This window comes from Phodopus roborovskii, unplaced genomic scaffold (genome assembly GCF_943737965.1).
Source record: "Phodopus roborovskii unplaced genomic scaffold, PHOROB, whole genome shotgun sequence".
Taxonomy (NCBI): Eukaryota; Metazoa; Chordata; class Mammalia; order Rodentia; family Cricetidae; genus Phodopus; species Phodopus roborovskii.
In genome coordinates this window covers 6110812-6134675 of record NW_026126415.1, presented here as the reverse complement: position 1 = coordinate 6134675, position 23864 = coordinate 6110812, and the positions used below count along the sequence as shown (strand labels likewise).

Genomic DNA, 23864 nt, shown 5'->3' with positions numbered 1-23864 from the left:
CTGGGCAGATTTTCATTACCGTCAAAGGTACATGTATGAATCAAAGGAGGACAGATTTAGTTTTGGAGTATAGTTCTAGAGGTCGCAGTCTTTGGGCTGTGGTAGAATATTATTTTAAGGTGCGTGACTTTTGTTTATGCTGCATTGGTTTAACTCTGTGAAGCTGAGATTCTTTGCCCGTCTAAAACACCTGGTGCATTTGCAAGAGCAGAACTTCTTATCTCGTGGTCCTTGCAAAGCAATACGGAGAGATGAGATAACGAGCCACGTAACAGAATGCAGATGAAAATAAATAGGTTATTTTAAGTTACAAGAACGAGTGGGGAGAGCCTAAGCTAAGGCTGAGCTTTCACAATTAATAGTAAGTCTCTGTGTCATTATTTGTGAGCTGGTTGCCCAATGAAAAGTCCCAACGACAACTTAGTCTCAGAATAATTGTAAGAGTTAATATATCATTTTTCTAACTTAGAGACTATGTAAAGATTCAGAGAATTAAAAAAAAAATTCATGGGTGCATACATCTTTCTCCTAGGTTCTATCATTAATATTTAACTATACTTTGTAGGCTTAGCTTTTTAATTAAACATTTTACTTTGAGGTGGTCATAGAGTCCCACGAGGTTGTACAGTTTAAAAGAGAAAACTTGTGCACTTGTTTCCTGGCTTCTCTCAAGACGAGCGTCCTGCAAAGCTATAGGGTGGTTTCACAGCTCTGGTGTTGTCTGTCACTGGTACAGCGAAACTGCGGGACATCTGCAGTACCTCGGGAAGCATTTGGCTACTTATTTATAGTCACATCCACGTCTTCCATACCCACCCCTTCTTTAAGCCCTGGTCACCATGAGTCTATTCTGAATTCTCATAATTTTGTATTTTCAAGAGTGTTGTATAAATGGAATCTTATGCTATATAGCCTTTGAGATTAGCTTTCTTTCCTTTAGCATATTTGAAATTCATCCAAGTTATATCTTCCTTTTTTTTCTTCAATATTTCATGGCAGTCATGGATTCCCCAGGTAACAGACCATTTAGCCATTCACTATTCACTAGAACCATCTAGATTGAATTACTGCCAAATTTCATGGTTAGGTTTTGGTGAGAGAATAAATTCTTATTTCTCTGGAATAAATGCTCAGAAGTATAATGACTGCTAGTCTATATGGAACTATATGCTTGGTCTCTTACCTACATTTCTGTCTTAGGGTTTCTATCTCTGTGAAGAGACACCATGACCATAGCAACTCTTATAAAGGGAAACATTTATTTGGGTGGCTTATAGTTTTAGAGGTTTTGCCCATTATTGTCATGGTAGGAAATATGGTGGCATGTGGACAGAAGGTGAGAGTTCTATATCTTGATCCACTTTCCTACAACAAGGCCACACCTCCAAATAGTGCCACACCCTATGAGCCAGCCAAGCATCCAAACACAGGAGTCTAGGGTCATTCCTATTCAAACCATACCTTTGAAATTAGGGTTTTTTTGTTTGTTTGTTTTGTTTTGTTTTTGTTTGCTTTATTGTTTTTTTTTTTTTTGACAGGCTTTTAGGCTGTCACTCAGGCTGGCCTGGAACTCAGTATGTAGCTCTTGGCTGGCTTTGAACTCTTGGGACTCTTTCTGCTGTAGCCCCCTGAGTGCTTGGGTTTCAGGTGTGAGGTCACCGTGGCCAGGCTGGGGACTCTTTGCTGCTTTTTAAAGACATTTTTATGGTTTTGAAGGCATATGCTAAGAGTTTGAATGAAACTCAAAGGAAGTTAGGAGAAGCAAACCTTAAGTAGCATTTTGAGCAAAGGCTGAAAATGCTCCCAACTAAAGGTCATGTTATCAGGCTGATAAAGTCTCCAAGGTAACGTGTTGTCTGTCTTCAGAGGTCACGTTTATTAGTTCCTGTCTGGGCTGGTGTCAGATCCCCAGTTTCTTCCTTTTGTGGAGAGGTCTTTGGTCGGGATGTGGTGCCCAGGGAAAGCCTGTGTGCATCTGCCAGTTACTCTGACTAAAAGTACCCCAGAAGGAGTAGCCTTTCAGTTTCTCTTCTGACTGCAGTCTCTCTGAAGGGTAATCTTGAAATACGTTAAAAAGTATTTCCGGGTATCCTAGCTTGAGCTCCCTCATGGTAATTTGTTACAGTACCCCAAGGATGCTAACAGAATATATCCTTTATTGCTTTCCTAGGTCCCCAAAGATACCATTTATCTTGTTTGTTTTTGTTTTTTGAGACAGGGTTTCTATGATAGCTCTGGCTGGAACTCGATTTGTAGACCAGGCTATGTAAGGAGTATGGCATCTCCCATCAAGGCTAGCCTCAAACTCTAGTAGATTTGCTTGCCTCTGACTGGGATTAAAGGCATGTGCCACCACTGCCTGGCAATAATAGCATTATCTTTATATTGATTAAGTTTTTATTTTCTTGTTTTAATTAATTATGCATGTATGTTTGTTTGTTTGATTTTCGAGAAAGGGTTTCTCTGTGTAGCCTTAGCTGTTGTGGAACTCACTCTGTAGATCAGGCTGGCCTTGTACTCACCTCACAGAGATCTGCTTGCCTCTGCCTCCTGAGTGCTGGGATTAAAGGTGCATGCCATCACCACCTGGCAAAGATTTGTATAATTAGCACTAACCACACAAGTCTGCTAAATTAGTTTTTTATTTTCCGAGGCCCAGCCATGCTATGTTGCTCTGGCCCATTTCCAGCTCCTAGGCTGGCAGTAGTCTCTCTCCTCAGATTCCTCTGGAGCTGAAGCCACCTTGACCAGCAAAAGTTAGGTTTGCGGATGCTCACGGTGATCCCTAATGCAGGTGCTTTTACTTAAATAGATGAAATTGTCAGTTGATGTTGTGCTGGCTGTTTGGTGTCAGTTTTGTTCCAGTTAACATTGTTTAGCATCAGTTTTCGAACATATTTGTTTCCTGAGAACAAATGCTCTTGTTTGGTCATCCTAAAACTCAGTTAATTTCGACATCTTGCCTCTTTTGGCAAGTGCTTTGAGCCACACTCCCAACCCCAAAGATGGTTTTTTAAACCTGCCAAGTTCATGATTGCTAGATATTACCAACTAAGATGTTTATCTCAGGGAGCCTCTCAATTAGCCAAGAATAATAATCACTTTTTTTTTTTTTTTGACCTGTCTTGCTGCTTGGTCCAGCACTCATTATGTAGCCAAAGGTAACTTGGGGCCACTCCTTTTGCCTTAGCCTCCCAAGTGTTGGGATTACACATATGAACCATGCCTACCCAGTTTAACTACTTTATTCATAGAAGGGAAACTCGAAATAGTAAAACTGCTGGCAAAAAATAATAATTTAGCTATTTTCTGGTCTGGCTTTAACTAGATGTCAGGTCTTGGTGGAAAGTTATGACTGGAGGTCAGTATTTATTTATTTGTTCAAATTTCTTTTTCAGACAGGGTCTTAGAGTCCAATGTCTGATTAATGACACATCTTCCCGGCTTTAGTTTACGATTCTGAGGATTAGGTACCACTGTGGTTTTCAGGCTTTGAAGTTGATGGCAATGGTATGTTGTGAATCTGATAGATTTTTTTTCTAGAAGATAACACTATCTTTAAACCTTTGTGGGCCTAAAAGCCTCCTAAATTTCACAGGACTTAAATTCTATGTGTACCCTAATGATAGATGAGAAACCTTGTGCCCTGCTGATGGGAGTACGAACCATTCTGGAAATCAGTCTGGGATTCTCTCTCCTAAACTGGAGATATGACCTAGTCATGCCACTCTTGGGCGTGTATCCTAAGCGTGGTTGTTAGAACAGGCATGGCCCCTCAGAGGTTCATGTATTTGAACGCTTGGTCATTAGGGAGGGATGCTACTTGAGAGGCATCAGAGGTGTGTCCTCTTTGGAGAGGGTGTGGCCATGTTAGAGTCTGCGGGAGTGGGTTTGGGGGTTTCGAAAGCTCAGACCAGGCCTGGTGTCTGGCTCTTCTGCTGCCTGCAGATCTGGACCTAGAACTCTCAGCTACTTCTGCCACTGTGCTCCCGGACTAGCCCTCCCAAACTGTAAGCAAGCCCCAATACCTCGCTTTCTCTTTTGAGACCATGGCGTCTGTTCCCAGCAACAGAATCCTGTCTAAGGAATCTGTGTCCACTACTCGGGTATTCAAGTTCCCTGCTGCACTACACAGAAAAGCTGGGAAGTCAAATCAGCCTAGGTGTACATCAACCGAGGAACGGATAATGGAAATGTGGTATGCGCACAGAATGTAATTTTACTCAGCTGTTAAGGAAAACGAAATTACGAAATTTGCAGTTAAATAGGTGAAACTGGAAATATTATACTGAGCAAGGTAACACAAGGGTCCAGAAAGGCAAATGCTGTATGTTTTCTTCTCACGTGCAGATCTTATCATCAATTCTTTAGTGTTGCGTGTTTAATTTGGAGAACCTCAGGAAGCCGAGAAACTAGAAAAGGCCAGTGGGGTGGGGAGTTCCCCCCCAGGGGAGGAGGGATGATAGAACATTTTGTAAAATGAAAGTGAGGAAATATTGCTTGTGGAACAGTTCCAAGAGGGAGATGGGTGATGGCAGCGGAGGAAGGAACAGGGCAGGGGAGTGTTAATCAAAAATGAAGGGAATGAGTATGAAAAAAACAAAAAAACAAAAAAGCAAAACAACTACACTAAGAAAGCAATAAAAAAGCAAAAACAAAAAACCCCCAAAACCAAAATCTGAAAGGAAGTGTGAAGGCTAGATTTGCTAGTTGTAGACGAGCCTTGCATATGAACACCCTATCACATTGAGCTACAGCCCCCAGCACAAAAGAGTTTTACATTTTTATACTCTTGCCTCAATGTACCTGCAGTATCTCTATACCTGTTGACTTATGAGTCTTACTTTACACACGGGGCTGAGTCCTCTCCAGACTTCTGACTCTTCCATCACTGGCCCAGTTGACTTTGGATTGCGGTGGGGACTCCTTTGTCCAATGGCCCTTTTGTGCTGGGGACATACAAGACACATTCTCTAAGTAAGGACTTCTTTGGGGTTCAGTTATTATTTTTTTTTTAAAGATACTGAATACCTATTCTTTCTTTTGTCTGTTAAAAAAAGAAAAACCCACCAATTTTACACTGACATTTCTTGTTGATTCAGCGTTTAATAAGTTTACTCAGAATGCACCTGCAGACCAAGTAACAGACCCTAGTCACTAACTACTGACTAGGTCATTATGTTTTGAATTCCCTTAATCAGGAACCATGGGACAGTCAACTACAGGTACATTCCAGACCCTGCCTGCTTTAACAGTAACACAGGGTTTCCTCTTGGCTGGCTTCGTTGTTGGAAGCCAAATACGCACATGTGTGTTCATTTTCAGGCCTTGACTTCGTTGGTGAGGAATTTAACCCCACCTCCGGTCCAGAATGGAAAAACAACGCCCCCATTCCCGCCCTCGGCTTCCTCCCGCTCAAGTCCTCTCCAGTTACAGAAGTTCAGATTTTTTTTTTTTTCCTAGAGAGTTAGACGAAAAGTCCGGCACCAAGAGTGGAGTTGTAGTATCCGCTTATTTGTTCTGCTGGGACCCGGGTGAGGAAATCACACTTTGTAACTCAGTCTCCTGGGGGAGAAGAGGCCAAGGATTCCTAAAAACTTGAATTGCAGCGCTTGGCACCAGGTTTGATTGACAGAGACCGATTGAGCAAGAGCTAGGGGGCGGGGCGGGGCTGCGTGCCGGGGCCCCCGGGTGAGACAAAGGGGCTTCAGCGGCCACCGGGAGAGGAAGGACCCGCACCGGCTGCTGCTGCCGCCGCTGCTGCTGCTGCTGCGCTCGCGCTAAGGGTGCATTTGGTGGCGTGTCTTTCTGCTTTGCAGAGAGGGCGGGTGACCGAGCGAAGCGGGCTTGGCAGGAGGCAGGGGGAGGTGGAGAGGGGGTGCAGAAAGGGGGCGCGGGTCCGGGTGGGGGCAGTGCTGTGTCACGCGGTTCGTCGCCGCCGTCTCAGGGTAGGGGCTGTCCTTCCGGGTTGGAGGCGCAGCGCCGCGGGGCCGAGCCCGGGTCTGCCAGCGCAGCAGCGTGGCGTCTGCTGGCAGCCTGGGGTCGACAGCTGTCCGTCCCTCCCGTCCCGCCTGCCGGTCCAGGTGAGCCTAGGGGCCCTGCGGCCGGCGCCTGGGATGGGGGGCGGGGGGTGGTGGTGGAAAAGGCGGGCAGGTAGCGCCGAGTCCAGGTCCCACGGCGAAGGGGACTTGTCAGAGAGCAGGAGGGGGCGGGGTCGTCAGAGTCGAGCAAATGGGGTGCAAAGGCTCCTGCAGGAAGGGAAGGAATACTGTGCCCTGGGGCGTGTGTGTGTGTGTGTGTGTGTGTGTGTGCAGAGTCGAGCAAATGGGGTGCAAAGGCTCCTGCAGGAAGGGAAGGAATACTGTGCCCCGGGGCGCGCGCGCGTGTGTGTGTGTGTGTGTGTGTGTGTGTGTGTGTGTGTGTGTGTGCAGAGTCCTGGCAGAGGACAAGGACAAGCAACGAAGGCTGCTGTTCAGGTGCAGATCTTGTGTGTGTGTGTGTGTGTGTGTGTGTGTGTGTGTGTGTGTGTGTGTGTGTGCAGAGTCCTGGCAGAGGGCAACGAAGGCAGCTGTTCAGGTGCAGATCTTGGGTCCCTGGGTGAGGGTGGAGGCAAGGACTGCAAAAAGTTGTATATGGCTGTTTGGCCCTAAGAGTGATCGGGAGAGAGGTCACAGAGGGCTTTTGGTGGGCGGTGGACCTAGAAGAATGGCAGCTGGACTCCCTAAGTTGTACTTGAACCTCGAGAGTGAGTGTTCAGGCAGGGCGCTGCTCGGTTGGGTACATACGAAAACGTGTGTGCGAGTGTAGGTCAGGGCTGAGTGGGGGTAGTGGGGGCCAGCTTCTACAAGACAGAGAGGGGCCTGGATTGTCCAGGCAGGAGACAGTGGTGGGGTATAGCCCCCCCCTCCCCCCCCCCGCAGAGCTGGTTCAAACTTGATAGGGACAATGACTACTGTGTAGCCAGGGCCAATGGGCTTCCACAGGAGGTTATAAATAGCTGTCCAGTTGCACGTGCCAACGGGTGGCAGTTTAGTTGCTGAGGGAGGGGTACCTACCACCTGTGACGGGGGCTATGGCACCCGTGGCTTTGGTCGAGGTCATGTTGCCTGCCAGGGTAGGGCACTGTGTCCTTGTTGGTATGCCTAGCTTTTAAAAAAGCATGCCTTTGTTTACGCTTGCAGGTGTCCTTTATTCGTCCTGTGGCAGTCATTAGGAAACTTTGTCTAGAGGGATGGGGCTTGCTTGCCCACTCCACCCCATTTTTTGGGCTAATATCAGTTATTTTTTTGTTCTTATTTTAGTGTTCTTATCCTATTTTTTTATTTTGAGACTAGGAAGATCTCAGTCTGTAGCTTTGACTGGCTTGAAACTCCGTGTATAGCCCAGGCTAGCTTTGAACTTGAGTTGATCCTCCTGCCTTAACCTCTCTAGTGTTGGCATTGACTACTATCTGCCAGCACTCAGCTCCATCCATTTTTTTCTTTTTTTCTTTTTATTTATAGTAAGGACAGTTTAGGATTATTCTAGTATCAGCAAATAGTTTATCTTTGCTGATGGGATCAGTTTTCTACAAGACTGCACAAACATTTTGTTTTCAAAGCAAAAGTTCTGAAACTCTGTTTAAGAAATCTATTGCAAAATGACTCCAGGATTCTCAGCCTTAGTTATTTAAGTGTCCAGTCAAAAATATTAATTGACTTACTCTGTTTAGTGCAAGGCACTAGGCCAAGGATAGTAGCTGTGAGTGGAACAACCAATCAGGAGTGTATGTTCTTTTAAATTTTCCCACAGCCCTATGATCAGGGCACTTTGCTTTAATCCTCACAACTCTATGAGGTAGGTCCCCCCCCTTTTTTTGTTACTATTATTCTGACTTTAAAGATGAGGAAATCAGGTACAGAGGAACTGGGTGGTTCAAGCAGGTCACCCCTATAATTGCAGAAGGGTCAGGTGCTTGCCCTAGACTGTAGAGGGTTTTAACATTTGTTTGGGGAAGGCTGAGGGTGTAGTTCAGTGGTGATATAAGTGTAAGGTTCTGGGTTCTGTCCTCAGCAACACACACACACACACACACACACACACACACCTACCTCTACTGGGGAGGCATTTATCCTTATAACTTACAGTATGGAGCTTCACAAATGCCATGTAAGACAGGTATTGTATTGTTTTAAACTTTGAGCTGCAAAATGACCCCAATATTGAGTCAAGGCTTGAGAAGCACATGGAAGGTCGGGTAAATTGAGAATTCTGAAGCGAAGAAAAGGGGGAAATGTGACTCTTGGAATAAACATGGATTAGCCAATGATAAAATGGTTCGGATATTTTCTGAATCCCTTCCAGAACCATTTATGTGTAAGCTGGGCAGATGTGTTCCAGGTGCAGACTCTTTCAATGAGCAATTTATATGATTTATCATGCTCAAACAGCAAAGTGGTGTTTTCTTGGCATATAAACATTTCCTTTTCTTTCTTTTTAGTAATTCACCTTCAAAGAACCAGTGATTTGGAAAGTTGGGAGCAACATGGCACATCTGCTAAAAACAGTGGTGACTGGCTGTTCATGTCCTTTCCTTAGCAACTTTGGGTCCTGTAAGGTTGTGCCTGGGAAGAAAGACTTTTTGCGAACATTTCATATCCACCAGGCACTGTGGTGTAAATCGACTGTAAAACCAGGTAAAAATTTACTTCACTAAGTCCTTGATGGTACATGCAAGGAAAACTCATGTTTTTATGACCTGGTACTTGTGAGGGATTATTACGTACAGAAAACAAAACGAGCATTGTTTTTTCTTCATATTTTTCACTTACAGAAATTCCATTGGCATTGCCAATAGAGAAGATAAAAAAGTAACGGGAAAAGAGGTTAACTGGTTGTGTTGTATTTAGGAGACCTTTGCTCATAATAACCATTTCTCCTAGCTTCCTTTGTTCCTAGAAAGTACTGGGGGAATTGTACCATATGTAGTTCACCTCTGCTCGGGAGTTAGGAATGAAAGTATATTAATTGACCTACAATAACGTTCCTTGATTTGGTAAAACGCAACCTCAATGTAGTTCATGTCAGAAATGTTAGCCATCCTACATGCTGTTAATTGCTACTGTTCAGCTTGGTTTCTGTATTTGTTTACATATATGTCTGTGTGTCTTTGTGTATGTGCACACATGGATGAGTATCCTCTGGATACCTTTGGAGCTGGAGTTACACGCATTTGTCCGTGTCTTGGTGTGGATGCTGGGAACCAGATGTGAATCCTTTGGAAGAGCAGTAAGCACTCTTAACCACTGAGCCATCTCTCCAGCTCCGCCCTTACCACTTTCATCACTTGGGTTCGAGCCATCATCCTCTGCCACTGAAGTGATGTATGGGTTTCCTAAATTGTCCCCGTGTGTTCAGCCTCTGCCCTCCTACTGTTCGTCCTGCACATGACAATGTGCATACCCTTTTAAAACTGTAAGAGCACGCTGGTTCCTTTCTTCTGAACCTCTGTTGTCTGCTTGGCTCTTAGAGAAAAGCACTGAATGTTTACAGAGGCCCATCAGGTCATCTCTGATAGAAGTCTCACGTGTTTCGGTTCTAGGTGCAGGCCAGATGGAGGAGAGGCTCAAGGGGTCACCTTCTAAGCTGAGTCACCTCTGTTACAGTTGTCTTCCCAAGGACCCCACCCCCGCACACTGCCACCCATTGGCCAGACCTTAAGCATGTGGACGTAGATACTTAGTTTGTATTCCAGATGGCGTTATGCCCAGCTAAGAATGGCACTTAGTTCCTAAGATGAAATAACGGCGTGGATATTTCTTCTCCCTCTTAAGGCTTGCAGGGCTGTTGTCTAGTCACCAAGGAACTCTGTTGCCTTGAATAGACTTAGTAGCCGCTCTCCGTGTTCTCAAATGACAAGTCACTGTTGGCATCGCACCTTTCCCCAAGTTTATCTTCAAAAACTTTCCTTTAATCTGCTCTGCAAAGCCAGGTTACCTAGTGATAACGCTGATAAGATAGAGGCAGAAGAGGCCTGTACTTGTGAATAAATCTATAGGCATCAAGATCTCTTACGTTAATGTTTAGCTTTTGATTTTTCAAAAGAATTTTCTCAAATATTTTAAAAATATTCTTTTTTCTATAATAAATTATTAATTTAATTACCATATTGAATAGCATGAAAAGTAATTCCAGTCAGTGCGGTGATATATTGTTTATGATATAATGAAGCTTGCCTGGAGATTAGAATGCAAAGCTAGCCAGAGCCACAGAAGTCCAGGCACATACCTTTAACCCCAGCAGCCACACTAGTTAGCTGTAGAGGCTGGGCAGTGGTGGTGCACACCTTTAATTCAATCACCAGAGGGGTATATAAGACAGGAGCTCATGCAACATTCAGTCTCCAGCCACACTGACATGATCACCTGAGCCGTGGAGGTAAAAGCTCTCTAGTGGCTGGCTGCTTTGCTTTTCTGATGTTCAGCTTGAACCCCAATATTTGTCTCTGGGTTTTTACTATTTGTGCTTTGTGCTACAAGTTAGTATTCCTATTTTTTCTCAATTGCTTCTTTTCTTACCACCACCAACCCCCATCTTTTTTTTTTTTTTTTTTTTTTTTACTTTTTTTTCTTTTTCTTTCTCTCTTTTTTTTTCTTTTTTGAGATAAGATCTCTCTATGCATTCCTTGCTGTCCTGGGGCTTGCTATGTAGACCAGGCTGTCTTGCCTCTGTCTCACTAATGCTTGGATTAAAGATGTGGGCCACCATACCCAGCTTCTATTTTTATAATAGGCTTGTTCAAAGAATGGTCCAGAGTTCATGCAGTATGTTTGTTTGCTATGTCTCTATGACATATGAAAGACTTTTTTCATTATTGGAAATCAGACCTAGGTCTTTAAACATGCCAGCCAGGTATGCGAGCACTTGTTTATATCCTTTTCTGTTGAAGAATACAGTTGTTACTCGGTAGAATTTCCAGTGTTCCAAGTTTGACTGATGGAATTCCCTTGATTGGTTCTGCTGAATCAGTATCTGTTCCTCGAATTTTTAAATAACATTTAGTTACAGCAGAAGTCTCTGTCAGCTTAAGGATATATTTCTGGCAGGAATACCTTGCTGGTAGTATTGTATATTATTGTATTACATTGAGAAGACTGCTTGGCCGATGTAGGTGCTATTCTTGTGATCTGTCTGATATGAAGTGCCCATCAGCTTTTTATTCCCCATTCATATGTTTTCAGATGTTTTGATTGACGCTCCTTAACTAAATTCATGATTTTATTAGGGCTTTCGAAATGGCGAGAATCCATCATTCTCCATTTGTCAGCTACAGTTTTTCTATAAGGGAAACACATTTTCTCTGTTGTTTAGTTGCCTTGGGATGGAACTGGAATGCTCTATCTCTATGTATAAATGTTCTTTACCATGGCTTATTAGTTTTGCTAACAGTTGGTTCCTAACCCCACCCCCTACCCCAAACAAATAATCATGAGGCTACTGGCTTTTTAACCTCTGGGAGTCAAAGTCCAAAGGAGTTGTCACTGGGCCTCTGTCCAGACGTTGGCAGTTCTGCCTGCATCCTGGGGACTGTCGGGGAGCAGTGTTTCCTAAACTTTTCCAGCTTCTGGGGAGCTCCTCTAATGATCGGGTTGTGGCCCTGCCCCATCTTGACAGCATAGGTGCAGCATCCTCTCGTTGCTGCTGGACTAGGACTCTGGTTTCCCTCCTTTACATGCAAGGACTCTGTGATTGCATGAGCATTCCAGATAACACAGCCTATTCTTCCTACTGTACTCCAAATGATTAGCCACCTTAAGTTTATCTGCCATCAGAATTCTCCTGTGCCATGGATAATGTTCTGTATTCAGAGGTGGTAGGGATCAGGACGTAGAGATCCTTGGGAAGCTGGTATTCTGCCCATCACATTGCATATTCTTTCCAAGTTGAGCATTTAAGATACTATGTGCTTTTTTTTTTTTTTTTTTTTTTTTTTTCTTTCTGACAATCAGCATGAGCTCATGGATTATAATGTCTTTGGAAGCATACTACTCATTATTCTTTTTAAAATTTTCATTTTGTTTTATGGTTGTTTTGTCAACATATATGTCTGCGCACACTTACATTTCTGGTGCTTATGGAAGATAGAAGAGAGAGAGCCTCCTGGACCTGGAGTTAGAGACAGTTGTGACCCGCCTTGTAGATGTTGGTAATTGACCCTTGGTTGTCTGGATGAGCAGCCTGTGCATTAGGTTGGCTCTTATATGCATTTTTTTTTTTTTTTTTTTTGAGACAGAATCTCACTTTGTAGCCCTGGTTTGCTTTGAATTTGCTATATAGATCAGGTTGGCCTTGAACTCCTAGAGATCCATCTACCTCTACCTCCTGAGGGCTGGGCTTAAACATGTGCACCATCACTACTGGCTCCCATAAATACTTTTGACTCTGTCATCCTTAGTAGCTGCCTCGGCTTTCCAAATTTGGGGCTTAGGTTTGAGGTTGTCAGATGAGAAGTAAACTCCAGAGAAGTGCATATCTGACTTAATTTTACATACGGATCTAAATATTTGCCAATTTCTTGTTTTTTTTTTTGATCCCTATTCAGGTGAAAATATTGTAAATTATCAGTGTTTAAGTAGTATGGGACTATAAGACTATGTTCAAATGAGGATATTTTCAGGTTGCCTTAATTGGTCTAAAGTCTCAATAAGTTACTCCATATTAATATTTTGATTCAATTTTTAATTATATATTCAGTGGCAAGGATGGAATTTTTAAACTATAGTAAAGCCTACATAGAAACATACTATTTAAAAATATGTTACTGGCTGGTCATGGTGGCTCACACCTTTAATCCCAGCACTCAGGAGGTAGAGGCAGGCAGATCTCTGTGTTTGAGGCCAGCCTGGTCTATAGTGTGAGTTCCAGGACAGCCAAACCCTGTCTTACTGCTCCCTGTAAAGTATTAATAGCTCCATATTGATTAAAGCATGAGAGGAAACTAATGTCCTATAGGTAAAGCTATCCTGAACTCTGCATAAAGACGTTTGTTTTAAATGCTTTCTTTTGGGTTGTAAGGAACAGAATCACAATGGGCTTGTATTTTGTGCTGAGGGTTTACTGTGTGGATTCCTGGGGGTAGGGGTGGAGGTGGGGGACCCAGGTTATCCCTCACCTTCTTGGAGACTAGAATGCACTCTGGTCTTCCCAGTTACAGCTTTTTAATAGCCACACTTGTTCTGTGTCAGTGTTACCCTGGCTTCTCTTTGATGATTGTCTCATGGAAGTCAGGGTAGGGATTTAAGGTAAGAACCCTGAAGCAGGAGCTGAAGGCCATGGAGGAACGCTGTTTATTGGCTGTTCCTTGTGGCTTGCTCAGCCTGCTTTCTCATACTATACAGGATGATCTGCTCAGGGGTGGTACTGCCCCCAGTGAGCTGGGCCCACCCACATCAGTCATCAATCATCAATCAAGAAAATGCATCATAGACATGACTGTAGGCAAATCTTCTGGAGGCATTTTCTCAATTCCTCTCATTTTCTTTTCCCAAATGTTCTATCTTCTGTCAAGTTGACATAAAAATAGCCAACCTAGTAGGTTAATCACTGGCCAACATGGACTGTCCTGAACCCACAACTCCTCTATAAGTCATGTCATACACAGTGGCTGCTGGTTTCTTCACGTTTGGCTTGTAGATGATCATCTTTGACCTGGTTGTTGAACTCTTGCCTAATCAGTCGCTGGTAGAGTCTCAAGATTCGGCACTTGGAAATCTCTGGGAAGTTTTCTCTGGCCAAATTGCCAGGAAAGGGGCTCGAGATATGGCAGTCATTACAGTATCTATTGTAGAGCTATTCTGCAGTAATTTATTTCCATCTTTACTAAAGGTCAGGATAGGAAGATTGTAACCCCAGACGCCGAAGGAAGGAGGTTAGCATGGTGTGTGATGTCTCAACTCAGGGATTTTTTTGTTATGTATAGAGTAAGCTTACCATGTGCCTTAAAAGAGATGCATTCAATTAAATAAAATATCTAGTGCATTCAGGACAGTTTGTACAAAAAGTTATTACTTTCAGTAAAGGTAAATGCATCATGATTATGAATCGTTATTTTCAGTAACAACTTGTGTATAGTGTGTTTTGAAATCTGCTCTATAGCTTTTTTCTAAACTTTGGTTTTGTTTGTCTTTAGGAATTCCATATAAGCAGCTGACAGTTGGGATCCCCAAGGAGATTTTCCAAAATGAGAAGCGAGTAGCATTGTCTCCTGCTGGAGTTCAGGCCCTGGTCAAGCAGGGCTTCAATGTTGTGGTGGAATCGGGAGCAGGCGAAGCTTCCAAGTTTCCGGATGACCTCTACAGAGCAGCAGGGGCCCAAATCCAAGGGACGAAGGAAGTCCTGGGTTCTGATCTGGTGGTCAAAGTAATTACGCCTTTCTTCCATTTATAGTTTCTTTTCCTTTCTGACTTGGGGTCTTACTGTGTAGCCCTGGCTGGCCTGGAACCCCCAAAGATCTGTCTCAGCCAGGGTTGGGATTAAAGCCACCACACCTGGCTTTTCTAGTTTCCCGAGTGCTCTTCTTTTTGCTTTTAATTGGCACACAGTAATTGTCCATATTCATGCACTGTGATATTTTGACATATACATGCAATGATCAAGTCAGAGCAGTTTGCATATCCATTGTATCATACATTACCCATTTCAGCTTTTCCTATTTTAAAGTCATGCTCTTTTTCTCAATGAAATGATTCTGTATTGTGAATGATTCTTTATGTCCCAGGATATGTGATCAGGTTTTTAACTATGGAGGGGAGATGGAGACCATCATTTTTATATTCTCTGGGTGGGAGTTTCTTTGAATTGACTAGGGGAAATTTTTGCTACATGGCCCATGTATATGCAGACTTCCTGCTGTTGACTGTATACTGCCAGGATGAAAAGAAGACATTTAATCCAGCCTGAGATGCCATGTACGGCATCTGATGACGGAAGGCAGTGATTTACACTGACACTGTGCTGTTCTAGAAACAGCATGAGCATTCTGGAGAAGGTAGCATTGGGTTGAGTGACCAGTAGGCTAACTGACTGTTAAAGGTCGAGAGATGGCTCAGACCCATGTTCAATTCCCAGAAACTACATGGTAGCTCGCAACTGTCTGTAACTCCAGTTCCTGACACCCTTACCTGGGCATACACATGCAGGCAAAACATCAATGCACGCTTAAAAAAAAAAAAAAAAAAAAAAAAAAGAAAGGTCTTGAAATACCAGACAGTAGAAATTTATGTGCTGAGGAAGTTTATAACTAAAATATGAAGAAAAAAATCATATAAAAGGCTGTACTATGTTTAACATTAAAGATAACTAGAGTAGCTTCTTAAATTTAAACCATTAAATATCCTGCAATTTAGGCAAGGAGAGAAATAGGAATGAGAAAAGTGAGCTTATTAGGTTAAAACAAACTTACTCTCTTTATATAAGAAAAATAAGCTTTTTTCTTTATTGATTCATAAGAAGAATCATTCAAATAATTGTATTCCTTCCCTCCCCACAACTCCAGTGAATAGCATAACAGTATCATCTTTCCCGAGGCTGAGATTGAACCCAGGTCCTCAATCATGCTAAGCATGAACTCTACCACTTAGTGACATCTCCACTCCTAACAGCATGATGGGGTGATTTTTGAGAAGATACAAAATAAGTTTTTGCTATGAAAGTTATTTATAAAATTTATGGTGTAATTCAGCTGAAGCTTTTAAAAAAAGTTTTGGATTTAAATATATTTGATGATACACTTGATATGTAGGAAAATAACTTATAGAAAGTAAAAAAAAAAGTTACAACCCATTTCAGAATATGTTTTAGGGCCCAAATATTTTTTTTTTGAGATATATCAAAAGGGAGGGGGATATTCAGTGATTACATGAATTTGAAAGTATTGTGTGTTCTTCTTAGCAATTCACTTAAAATTGAACAAGTCATTAAACAAATGTATGAACAAGCTAAAGCTGTGTTGAGAAACGTGCACTATACACACTTAGATTTGACCCAGGGCCTCTCTGCTGAATCGAGCCTGTTCACGTCCTGAGGAACACATTCAGGAAACAGCCCCTTGGGTTGATAATGCTCAGATGACAGTAGTCTCAGCTGAGCAGTTGATAAAGGCCAGCAGGACCAACTCTAATTAGCAATCCTCTACTTTTTCTTAATCTCTGCAATAGATTTTTATGGGGAGCAAAAAAGCAGACCATGTAAAAGAGATGGTTTTGTGTGTGTTTGTGTGTATGTACACAGAAGTGCATGTGTGTGTGTGTACCAGAAGTGCATGTGTGTGTGTGTGTGTGCACAGAAGTGCTTGTGTGTGTGTGTGTTTTGCTGGTTTCACACATGCCAGGTTTTAAGTATTCTGCCGAATCACACCTCTAGCCCAAAGAGTCTGAAACGTTCTCAGCCTAGAGTCACGTGAGTCACCGCTCAACACCTGGCATGGGAATAGTAGGCAAAGGTGCCTTAGGTAAATTAGGATGAAATGCCATTGTCAGAAGCGATGGAACCAGTGATTTTGTTTGTATTTAAAATGCACATCATACAGGCTATTTCACACAAAACAAATATAGTGAAACTTAGATGTATAATTTCATATATGTATGATAAATGTATGCTACATACTATATATATATATATAATGTACTATATCAATATATATTGGCAATCAATATGTTATCTTGAAGCTAGAGTAAGCTTCATTCAGTGGAGATATTGGTTTGATTTGTGTTCATTTATAGGAATGGAACTTAAAGTGACATAAATCTATACCGTGGAGTCTTTAGTTGACAGCATTATTAGTGTCTTACTTCCCCCTATATTTATGTCTGTCAAAATTAGTAAAGATTGGGGATCGAGTCTTTCTTTTTTCTTTCATCCATTCATTCTTTTCTTTTCTCTTTTTTGAGACACTGGTTCACCATGTAGCCCTTGCTGTATTTGTAGGCTAGGCTCAGAGAGATCTGCTGGCCTCGGCCTCTGCAGTGCTGGGATTAACTATGCATACCACCACTCAGTTCTAAGATTGAGTCTTTCAACACAAAACTATTTTTTTTTTGTTCTTTCCCCCTAACATCTGTTAATTTTTAACAGAGTAGTAAGTTTGGGGAGATGAGGTTCATTGTAAAATCTTTATAGTATTTCAGTGCTCTGCAGCTGTCACACCTGACCTGGTGCTGTACAGGTATTCCCAGAGTGTGTGCTTTTCACTCAGAACGGTTTACCCAGGCCGTTAGTCACAGGGTAGGCAGTGTGCATGTTCATGTGTTGATGTTAGTCACAGGGTAGGTAGTATATATTTTCATGTGATTTGAGTACAGGCAGACGTTTATAGATGGAAGATTTACCTCAGAAGTATTGTGTAAGCAACAGTGTCTTATATAAATTGTCCTGTTTACTTACAAGACACAGTGAAGGCACTGACAGTTTTAACCTGTGGTTTGACTTATGTTTCAGGTGAGAGCACCCATGGCTAATCCAGCTTTAGGCGCTCATGAAGCTGACTTTTTAAAGCCTTCGGGAACGCTCATTAGCTTCATTTACCCCGCCCAAAATCCAGACCTGCTAAATAAACTCTCTGAAAGAAAAACTACTGTTCTGGCGATGGACCAGGTTCCAAGAGTCACAATTGCTCAGGGCTACGATGCTCTCAGCTCCATGGCCAACATTTCTGGGTAGGTATATTCTTTCCATGGGCATTCCTATTGTAGGTCTTCTAGAGGTCTGCCTTATAACTGCTGGGGACTGAGCTTTTTACACTTAAATTAGCTTTTATGAGCCATTTTATTATTTTTTTTACAACAATCATGTACACGTATACATTTACGATATGTTACATGTCTTAACTTTGTAGTTGGAAGCAAATATTTACACTTAGCTGCCAGAGTGTTTGCATGAGGAAGGTTTTTTTCTTTACATGTTGTGTATGCAGAAAATACATGCATTGTATTGAAATCATTGTTTTTATAGGTCACTAGTAGGTTGAATACTGGCAGTTTTATGTGTTTTAATGGAATATAGGTTGAGAACCCTTGAAAATTTGGGACCAGAAGTATATCGGATTTCAGGCTTTTTCATATTTGCAATATTTGTATAATGAGGTGTCTTGGCATGGGATCCAAGTGTACACTGGAATTTATTTATGCTTCATCTGCATTTTATGCACAAAGGAAGTTTGTAATTAAGTTTTGGTAATATACTGTACAAGAAATGGTGCATTTCAGATTGTCTTTTTTTTTTCCCCCTTTGAGATGTTTTAAATACTGTGTTGAGTTTTTGTATTTGAACTGTGGTCCACTGCATGTTCTCTGCGAGATTAGGTGTGGGACTTGCTGCTTGTAATAATGTCAGTGCCCAATGTGGAGCAGTTTTGATTTTATATTAGGAGTGCTTGGCATACTGCATTATTAGTTAATTAGTTAACTATTTTGTAGTCTAACTGTGAGGTACAGGCCGTCCTAGAACTCAGTATGTAGTTCAAAGGTAGCCTCAGGTCTCAAAGTTGTGATCCCCCCCACCCAGTCTCCTGAGATCTGAAATTCCAGGCACATATCATTATGCTTAGGTTGAGCATCTTGCTTAGGGTTTCCTTAATAAATTCATAAAATAGTTAAGGAGTCAAGAACATTTCCACACTAGAGTGGAGTTTTACCTGGTGTCAAAGTCTGTATCTCTGACTTAAGCCTGTCCTCTTCCTTCTGAGGCCACAATAACTATGGGCTTCATTTCTGTCTGTCAGTGCTGCTACATTCCCTGTTACCCTTCTTTCTGAGACAGGCTTTCCCTGTGTAGCCTTGGCTGTCCTAGAACTTGCTTTGTAAACCAAGAGGGCCTTGAACTCGCAGAGATCTGTCTGTCTCTACCTCCGGAGTGCTGTGATTAAAGGTGTGCACCACCACCCACCACCCTGCTTGTAACTCTAAACAATCTTTTTTTATTTAAATTAAAAACAATCTCATTTTACATACTAATCCAAGTTCCCTCTCCCTTCCATCCTCCTACTCCCCCCACTATCTCCCCATGCCACCTTCGCGCCCCCCCCCACTCCTTAGGGAGGGTGAGGCCTCCTATGGGGAATCATCAAAGTCTGTCACATCATTTGGGGCAGTACCGAGGGCCCCCCCCTCCCCCCGTATCTAGGCTGAGAGTATCCCTCCATAGGGAATGGTCTCCAAAAGCCAGTTCTTGCACTGGGATAAATACTGGTTCCACTGCCAGCAACCCTAAAGACTGCCCAAGTCCCCCAACTGTCACCCACGTTCAGGGGGCCTGGTTCTGTCTTATGCAGGTTCCCCAGCTGTCAGTCTGGAGTCCGTGAGCTCCCACTCGCTCAGGTCAGCTGTCTCTATGGGTTTCTCCAGCCTGGTCTTGACCCCTTTGCTCATCACTCCTCCCTCTCTGCAACTGGATTTCAGGAGTTCAGTTCAATGCTTATCTGTGGGTGTCTGCTTCTGTTTCCATCAGTTACTGGATGAAGGCTCGATGATGGCGTTTAAGGGGAAGGGCATTTAAGGTAGCCTCTCCACTATTGCTTAGATTCTTAGTCATCCTTGTGGACTCCTGGGCATTTCCCTAGTGCCAGGTTGGTTACTACTATAACATTTTTATCACTGTTATATCCACACTACTGACACTGGGCTTTTTTTTTTTTTTTTTTTGGCAATTCATGGCTTCTGGCTAGTAGGTTTCCATATGGCTTTCTCAAACATCCTTAGCAATTAAGACATTGTGGGAGGCATCACCATTCTTGGTTTCAAATTATACTACGGATTCACATTAAAATAACATGGTACTGGCAAAAACAAAAACAAACAAACAAACAAACAAAAACAGACATATATTGATCAATAGAATAGAATCAAGAACCCAGATTCTATATACCTATGATCAACTGGTTTTTCACAAAGATGAGGAATGATAACATCTTTTACAAAAAACAAAAACAAAACAAAACAAAACAAACCAAGAAGAAACTTGGTCTTTACCTCTCACCCTGAACACAAATCAGATCCAAGTGGACCAAAGACCTCACTGTTAGATTTGAAACTCTAAGACTTCTAAGAGGGAGTGCACTCAGGGTCTATCTAGGCTCAATAAGGACTTTCCAAAAGGGACCTCAGTCACTCAGTAAATAGGGCCAGCAATCAACAAGTGGGCCTTCATGCAATGAAAAGCTTTTGTACTGAAAAGGAAACTATCAATCAAAGGAAGAGGCAACCCACAGAATGGGAGAGATTCCGAGAGTCTTCTGCAGAACGTTACATAGAAAATCTTTCTGAGAGTCTTCTGCAGAACGTTACATAGAAAATCTTTCTAAGATCTGCTCTGCTTGCAGGAGTATGGCCATGACCATGCCTGTCCTGTGAGGGACAGGGATGACTACCGACTTCCTGCAGGGGTGGGAACATCTGGAGTAGGGTAATGCTTAGCAAAACAGTGTCTCAAAGAAACTAATTTAATTAGATTTTCAGCTAATGTGAGTGAGGCATGAAAGTATTAAAAGGGGAAATAGTGCATGTAAAAAAAAAACAATAGGAATAAAGTCGTTCACGGAATCTTTGAACTGGAAGGTTCTTAGGTTTTTATTTTTTAAGTCTATCGTGTGTGTTTGTGTGTGTATGAGTGAGTATGGGCTTGCATATATGCTGGTCAGAGGACAGCTTTCAGGAGTAGGTATTTATTTCCGCCTCCTTGAGGAAGGATCTCGTTTGTACTGAGCTATGTGCTCCAGGCCAGCTGGCTTGCATCATCTTCCGAGTTTAATCCCTAATGCCCATGTGAAGGGCCCCTTGCATCCTCCTCTCCTCCCTTTCCCATTCCCATCTTCTCCCTTCTTTTCTATTTATTCCCTCTGCCTGGCAGCCGCCCCCTCCCCCAGCTATTGGCTGATCAGCTCTTTATTAGACCAGTCAGGTGTTTTAGGCAGGCAAGGTAGCACAGCTTCACAGAGTTAAACAAATGCGGCATATCTTAGCGTCCTTAAATATTCCACAGCGTAAACGAATGTAACACACCTTAAGCTAATATTCCACAGCAGGTTGGAGGGGTAAGTATATAAACAACGCTTAGCAATAACTTGTCATAGAGTACCATGTAAACATCATGTGTCTGCAGTTATGTAGCTGGCAGGTTATAATAGCCTATGGACTCTTTGCATTTTATTTTATGGAGCTTTCTATTTATTTTATTTTTTTATTTTTATTTTTTTCCAGTTATAAGGCTGTTGTTTTAGCAGCCAATCATTTTGGAAGGTTTTTTACTGGTCAGATCACAGCTGCTGGAAAAGTCCCCCCAGCTAAGGTACGTACAACTCCCAGGGTTTCTTCATGGGAAGAATCAAAGGTTATTTTTAAATGTGTGCTGTGTGTTAGCTTCACTGATGCTTTTGTACTTAGAAATCTAAAGTAACCTAGTGTTGAAACTTTTAACTTTTTTGCTTGTTTGTTTTTAAGAATTTTCTTTTCAGTTTTTGACTTAGTCTTAAATGGATTTTGGCTAGGTTGATCTGTGGGTCAATTTACTATTATTTTTAAAAAATGCTTCAAAGTATTTTTCAGTAAGTCTGTGGTTCTTGATTGCCACAACATCATAGTTTGTAGAAAACACTTGGATTTCCTCATCCTTGTCTATTTGCAGGGAGGGGCAGCAAGGGGAAGGAGATAACGGGAGGTGGTATTAAGTTTATGAAGGAGAATAAAGAGAAAAAAAGAAAAACAAGCAGACCATGGGGGAGGGGGGAAGCAAGTCCTTTAAACAAAGGCCTGGGTGTTTAGCAAGAATATGTATGCGTGAACCCCATAGATGTGGGGTACGCGGGACACTAAACCTCCTATGTCTGAAATATGGAAGTTCATTTTATTGCATAAGATCATGAGGAAATGCCTGGCATTCAGACTTGCCAGAAACTTGATGCTGGCTGAATGCGTCACCGTGCGAGCCAACAACTTAGTTTTGATTAGGATCTATGTAGAAAGGTATGGATGTTTAGAGGAAACTTCTAATTGAGGATTAAGAATGTGAGACAAAAACCAAGAGGCTTAACAGGAAAGTCAGTGAGTTATTAAAAGGTGGAAAGGTGACAGTGTCTAGTGTTGGAATTCCGTGGCCCAGGGGTAAAGGCTTCTGCCTGCAGGCCTGATGACCCGAGTTCAATTCCTGGGACCAACAGGTAGACGGAAGAAACCAACAGCTATGAGCTGTCCTGTGACTTCCACGTGTGTACTGTGGCGTGTTTCCTCCTCCTCTACCCCTTGCACACAAATAAATAACATGCCACTAAGAAATAAATTCGGCTTAAGTAGCTTTGGTTTGATGTGAGAAATGATTTTCTAAAACTGAAGAATTAGATCCCGGGAGGTTTATCATGTAGAATTATTTAAAAATTATTTTTTAAACAGTGTCTAGAATGAAGTAAAATCACCTTAGTGCGTATGCTGTGTTGAGTACTCAGTTTAAGCACGAGAGGGACAAGTCTGAACAAGATGAACACCATCCCTACTGCACAAAGTTAATGATGGATGGGTCAGGATCAGGATGGGGAAACCCAAATAAAGATATGACTTAATGTAGCTATAAAAACTGAACCAGATGATAGGGTGATGTACGATGACTATGTGCTAACCTCCTAAGCTATGGGATAGGGAGGTGTAACATGAATTCTGCTTGTTCTTAATAATAAAAACCCAGAGGCAGATACTTGGGTTCAAGCTGAAGATCAGAAAAGCAGAGTAGCCAACCTCTAGAGAGTGCTCAGACCAAAGGGGCCACCCTGTCCTCACTCAGACTGCATCCCCAGACTGCACTGTTCTCAGACTGTCTCAGATTGCATCTGTGTCCGCCAGATCTCAGACCGCACCGAGCTCCGTCTCCTCCCGCCTTATAGTCCTCTCCATCGCTGGGATTAAAGGCATGGGATCCCAAGTGCTGAGGTCACATAGTGTGTTTTAGGAAAAGAAGGCTATTGGCTGTGGAGAGTGATGGTGAACAAGGTGGAGGGTGATCCAAGATGTGGAAAACAGAGGTCTGGCTTGGTGAATCAGGGTCATCCTCATCCCTACAGGTTTATCTGATTGTAAGTCAGATAGATGTGCCTCCCTGTGCCTGGCTCTCTATGTGGGAGCTGGGGATCTGAACCCAGGTCCTTGTGTTTGTACATCAAGTAATGAGCTGTCTTCCTAGCCTATTAGTTAAATGTCGGTGTACAATAGATCTCTTGAATCTTTTTATTTTTGTCTCCTAACTGTAATCATTCTTTTCCCCTTCAGCTCCTTACCCTCCTTGCTTTAGAATATGATCAGAATGATTTCATGCATCTGTGCTATTTCTTGACAGGAGAATTGGCCTAGTCAGTCCTGTGCATTTTAAAGACCCGGTGTTGTTATTTAGCGTTATTGGAACTTTTGTGTAGAACAGGGTTGGTTTGGAGTTTAGTCCCTGATGTTTGTTTGCCAAGGTCCCTTTCTGACCCAATTTCTGTGGACTTTGCCTTCTTCTGAACAAGCCACATCTGCTGGCATTGTTCCTGAGGTACTGCCTAGGGAGATCCTGGAGTTACACAGTTTTGACAGCGTAGACTTCTTAGACAAGCAGAAAGGAGCTTGGGCCTGATGGGTGGGTGGGAATTTACAAACTTCGTGGGTGACATTTGTTTGTCCCTTCCAGAGCAAGGAGTTGCCTTCATCTAGCCATTTATGGGAGGCACAGCAAGCCTTGCTTTCTCCGGAAAGCCCGTTCAAGGCCAGAAGCAACAGTTTTCACTGTTTCTGTGCAGATGGGGGAGACTGGAGTTTCTGTGGGCTTCTTGGGTTGTCTGAGCTCTGACCATCCTGTGGTTAGGGAGATTCACTTAT

General features: G+C 42.6%; 1 protein-coding gene across 1 annotated transcript in view; it reads left to right on the top strand.

Moving 5' to 3' along the window:
* Positions 1-5395: 5395 nt before the first annotated feature.
* The window catches only part of Nnt (nicotinamide nucleotide transhydrogenase), a 77270-nt gene continuing 58801 nt past the window's right edge, over positions 5396-23864 (top strand). The window contains exons 1-5 of the mRNA XM_051183093.1: positions 5396-5534; positions 8480-8675; positions 14168-14397; positions 17473-17690; positions 21228-21315. Of these exons, the coding sequence (XP_051039050.1) occupies positions 8525-8675; positions 14168-14397; positions 17473-17690; positions 21228-21315 (687 nt within the window). The 5' untranslated portion in view covers positions 5396-5534; positions 8480-8524. The remainder of the gene's footprint in view (positions 5535-8479; positions 8676-14167; positions 14398-17472; positions 17691-21227; positions 21316-23864) is intronic.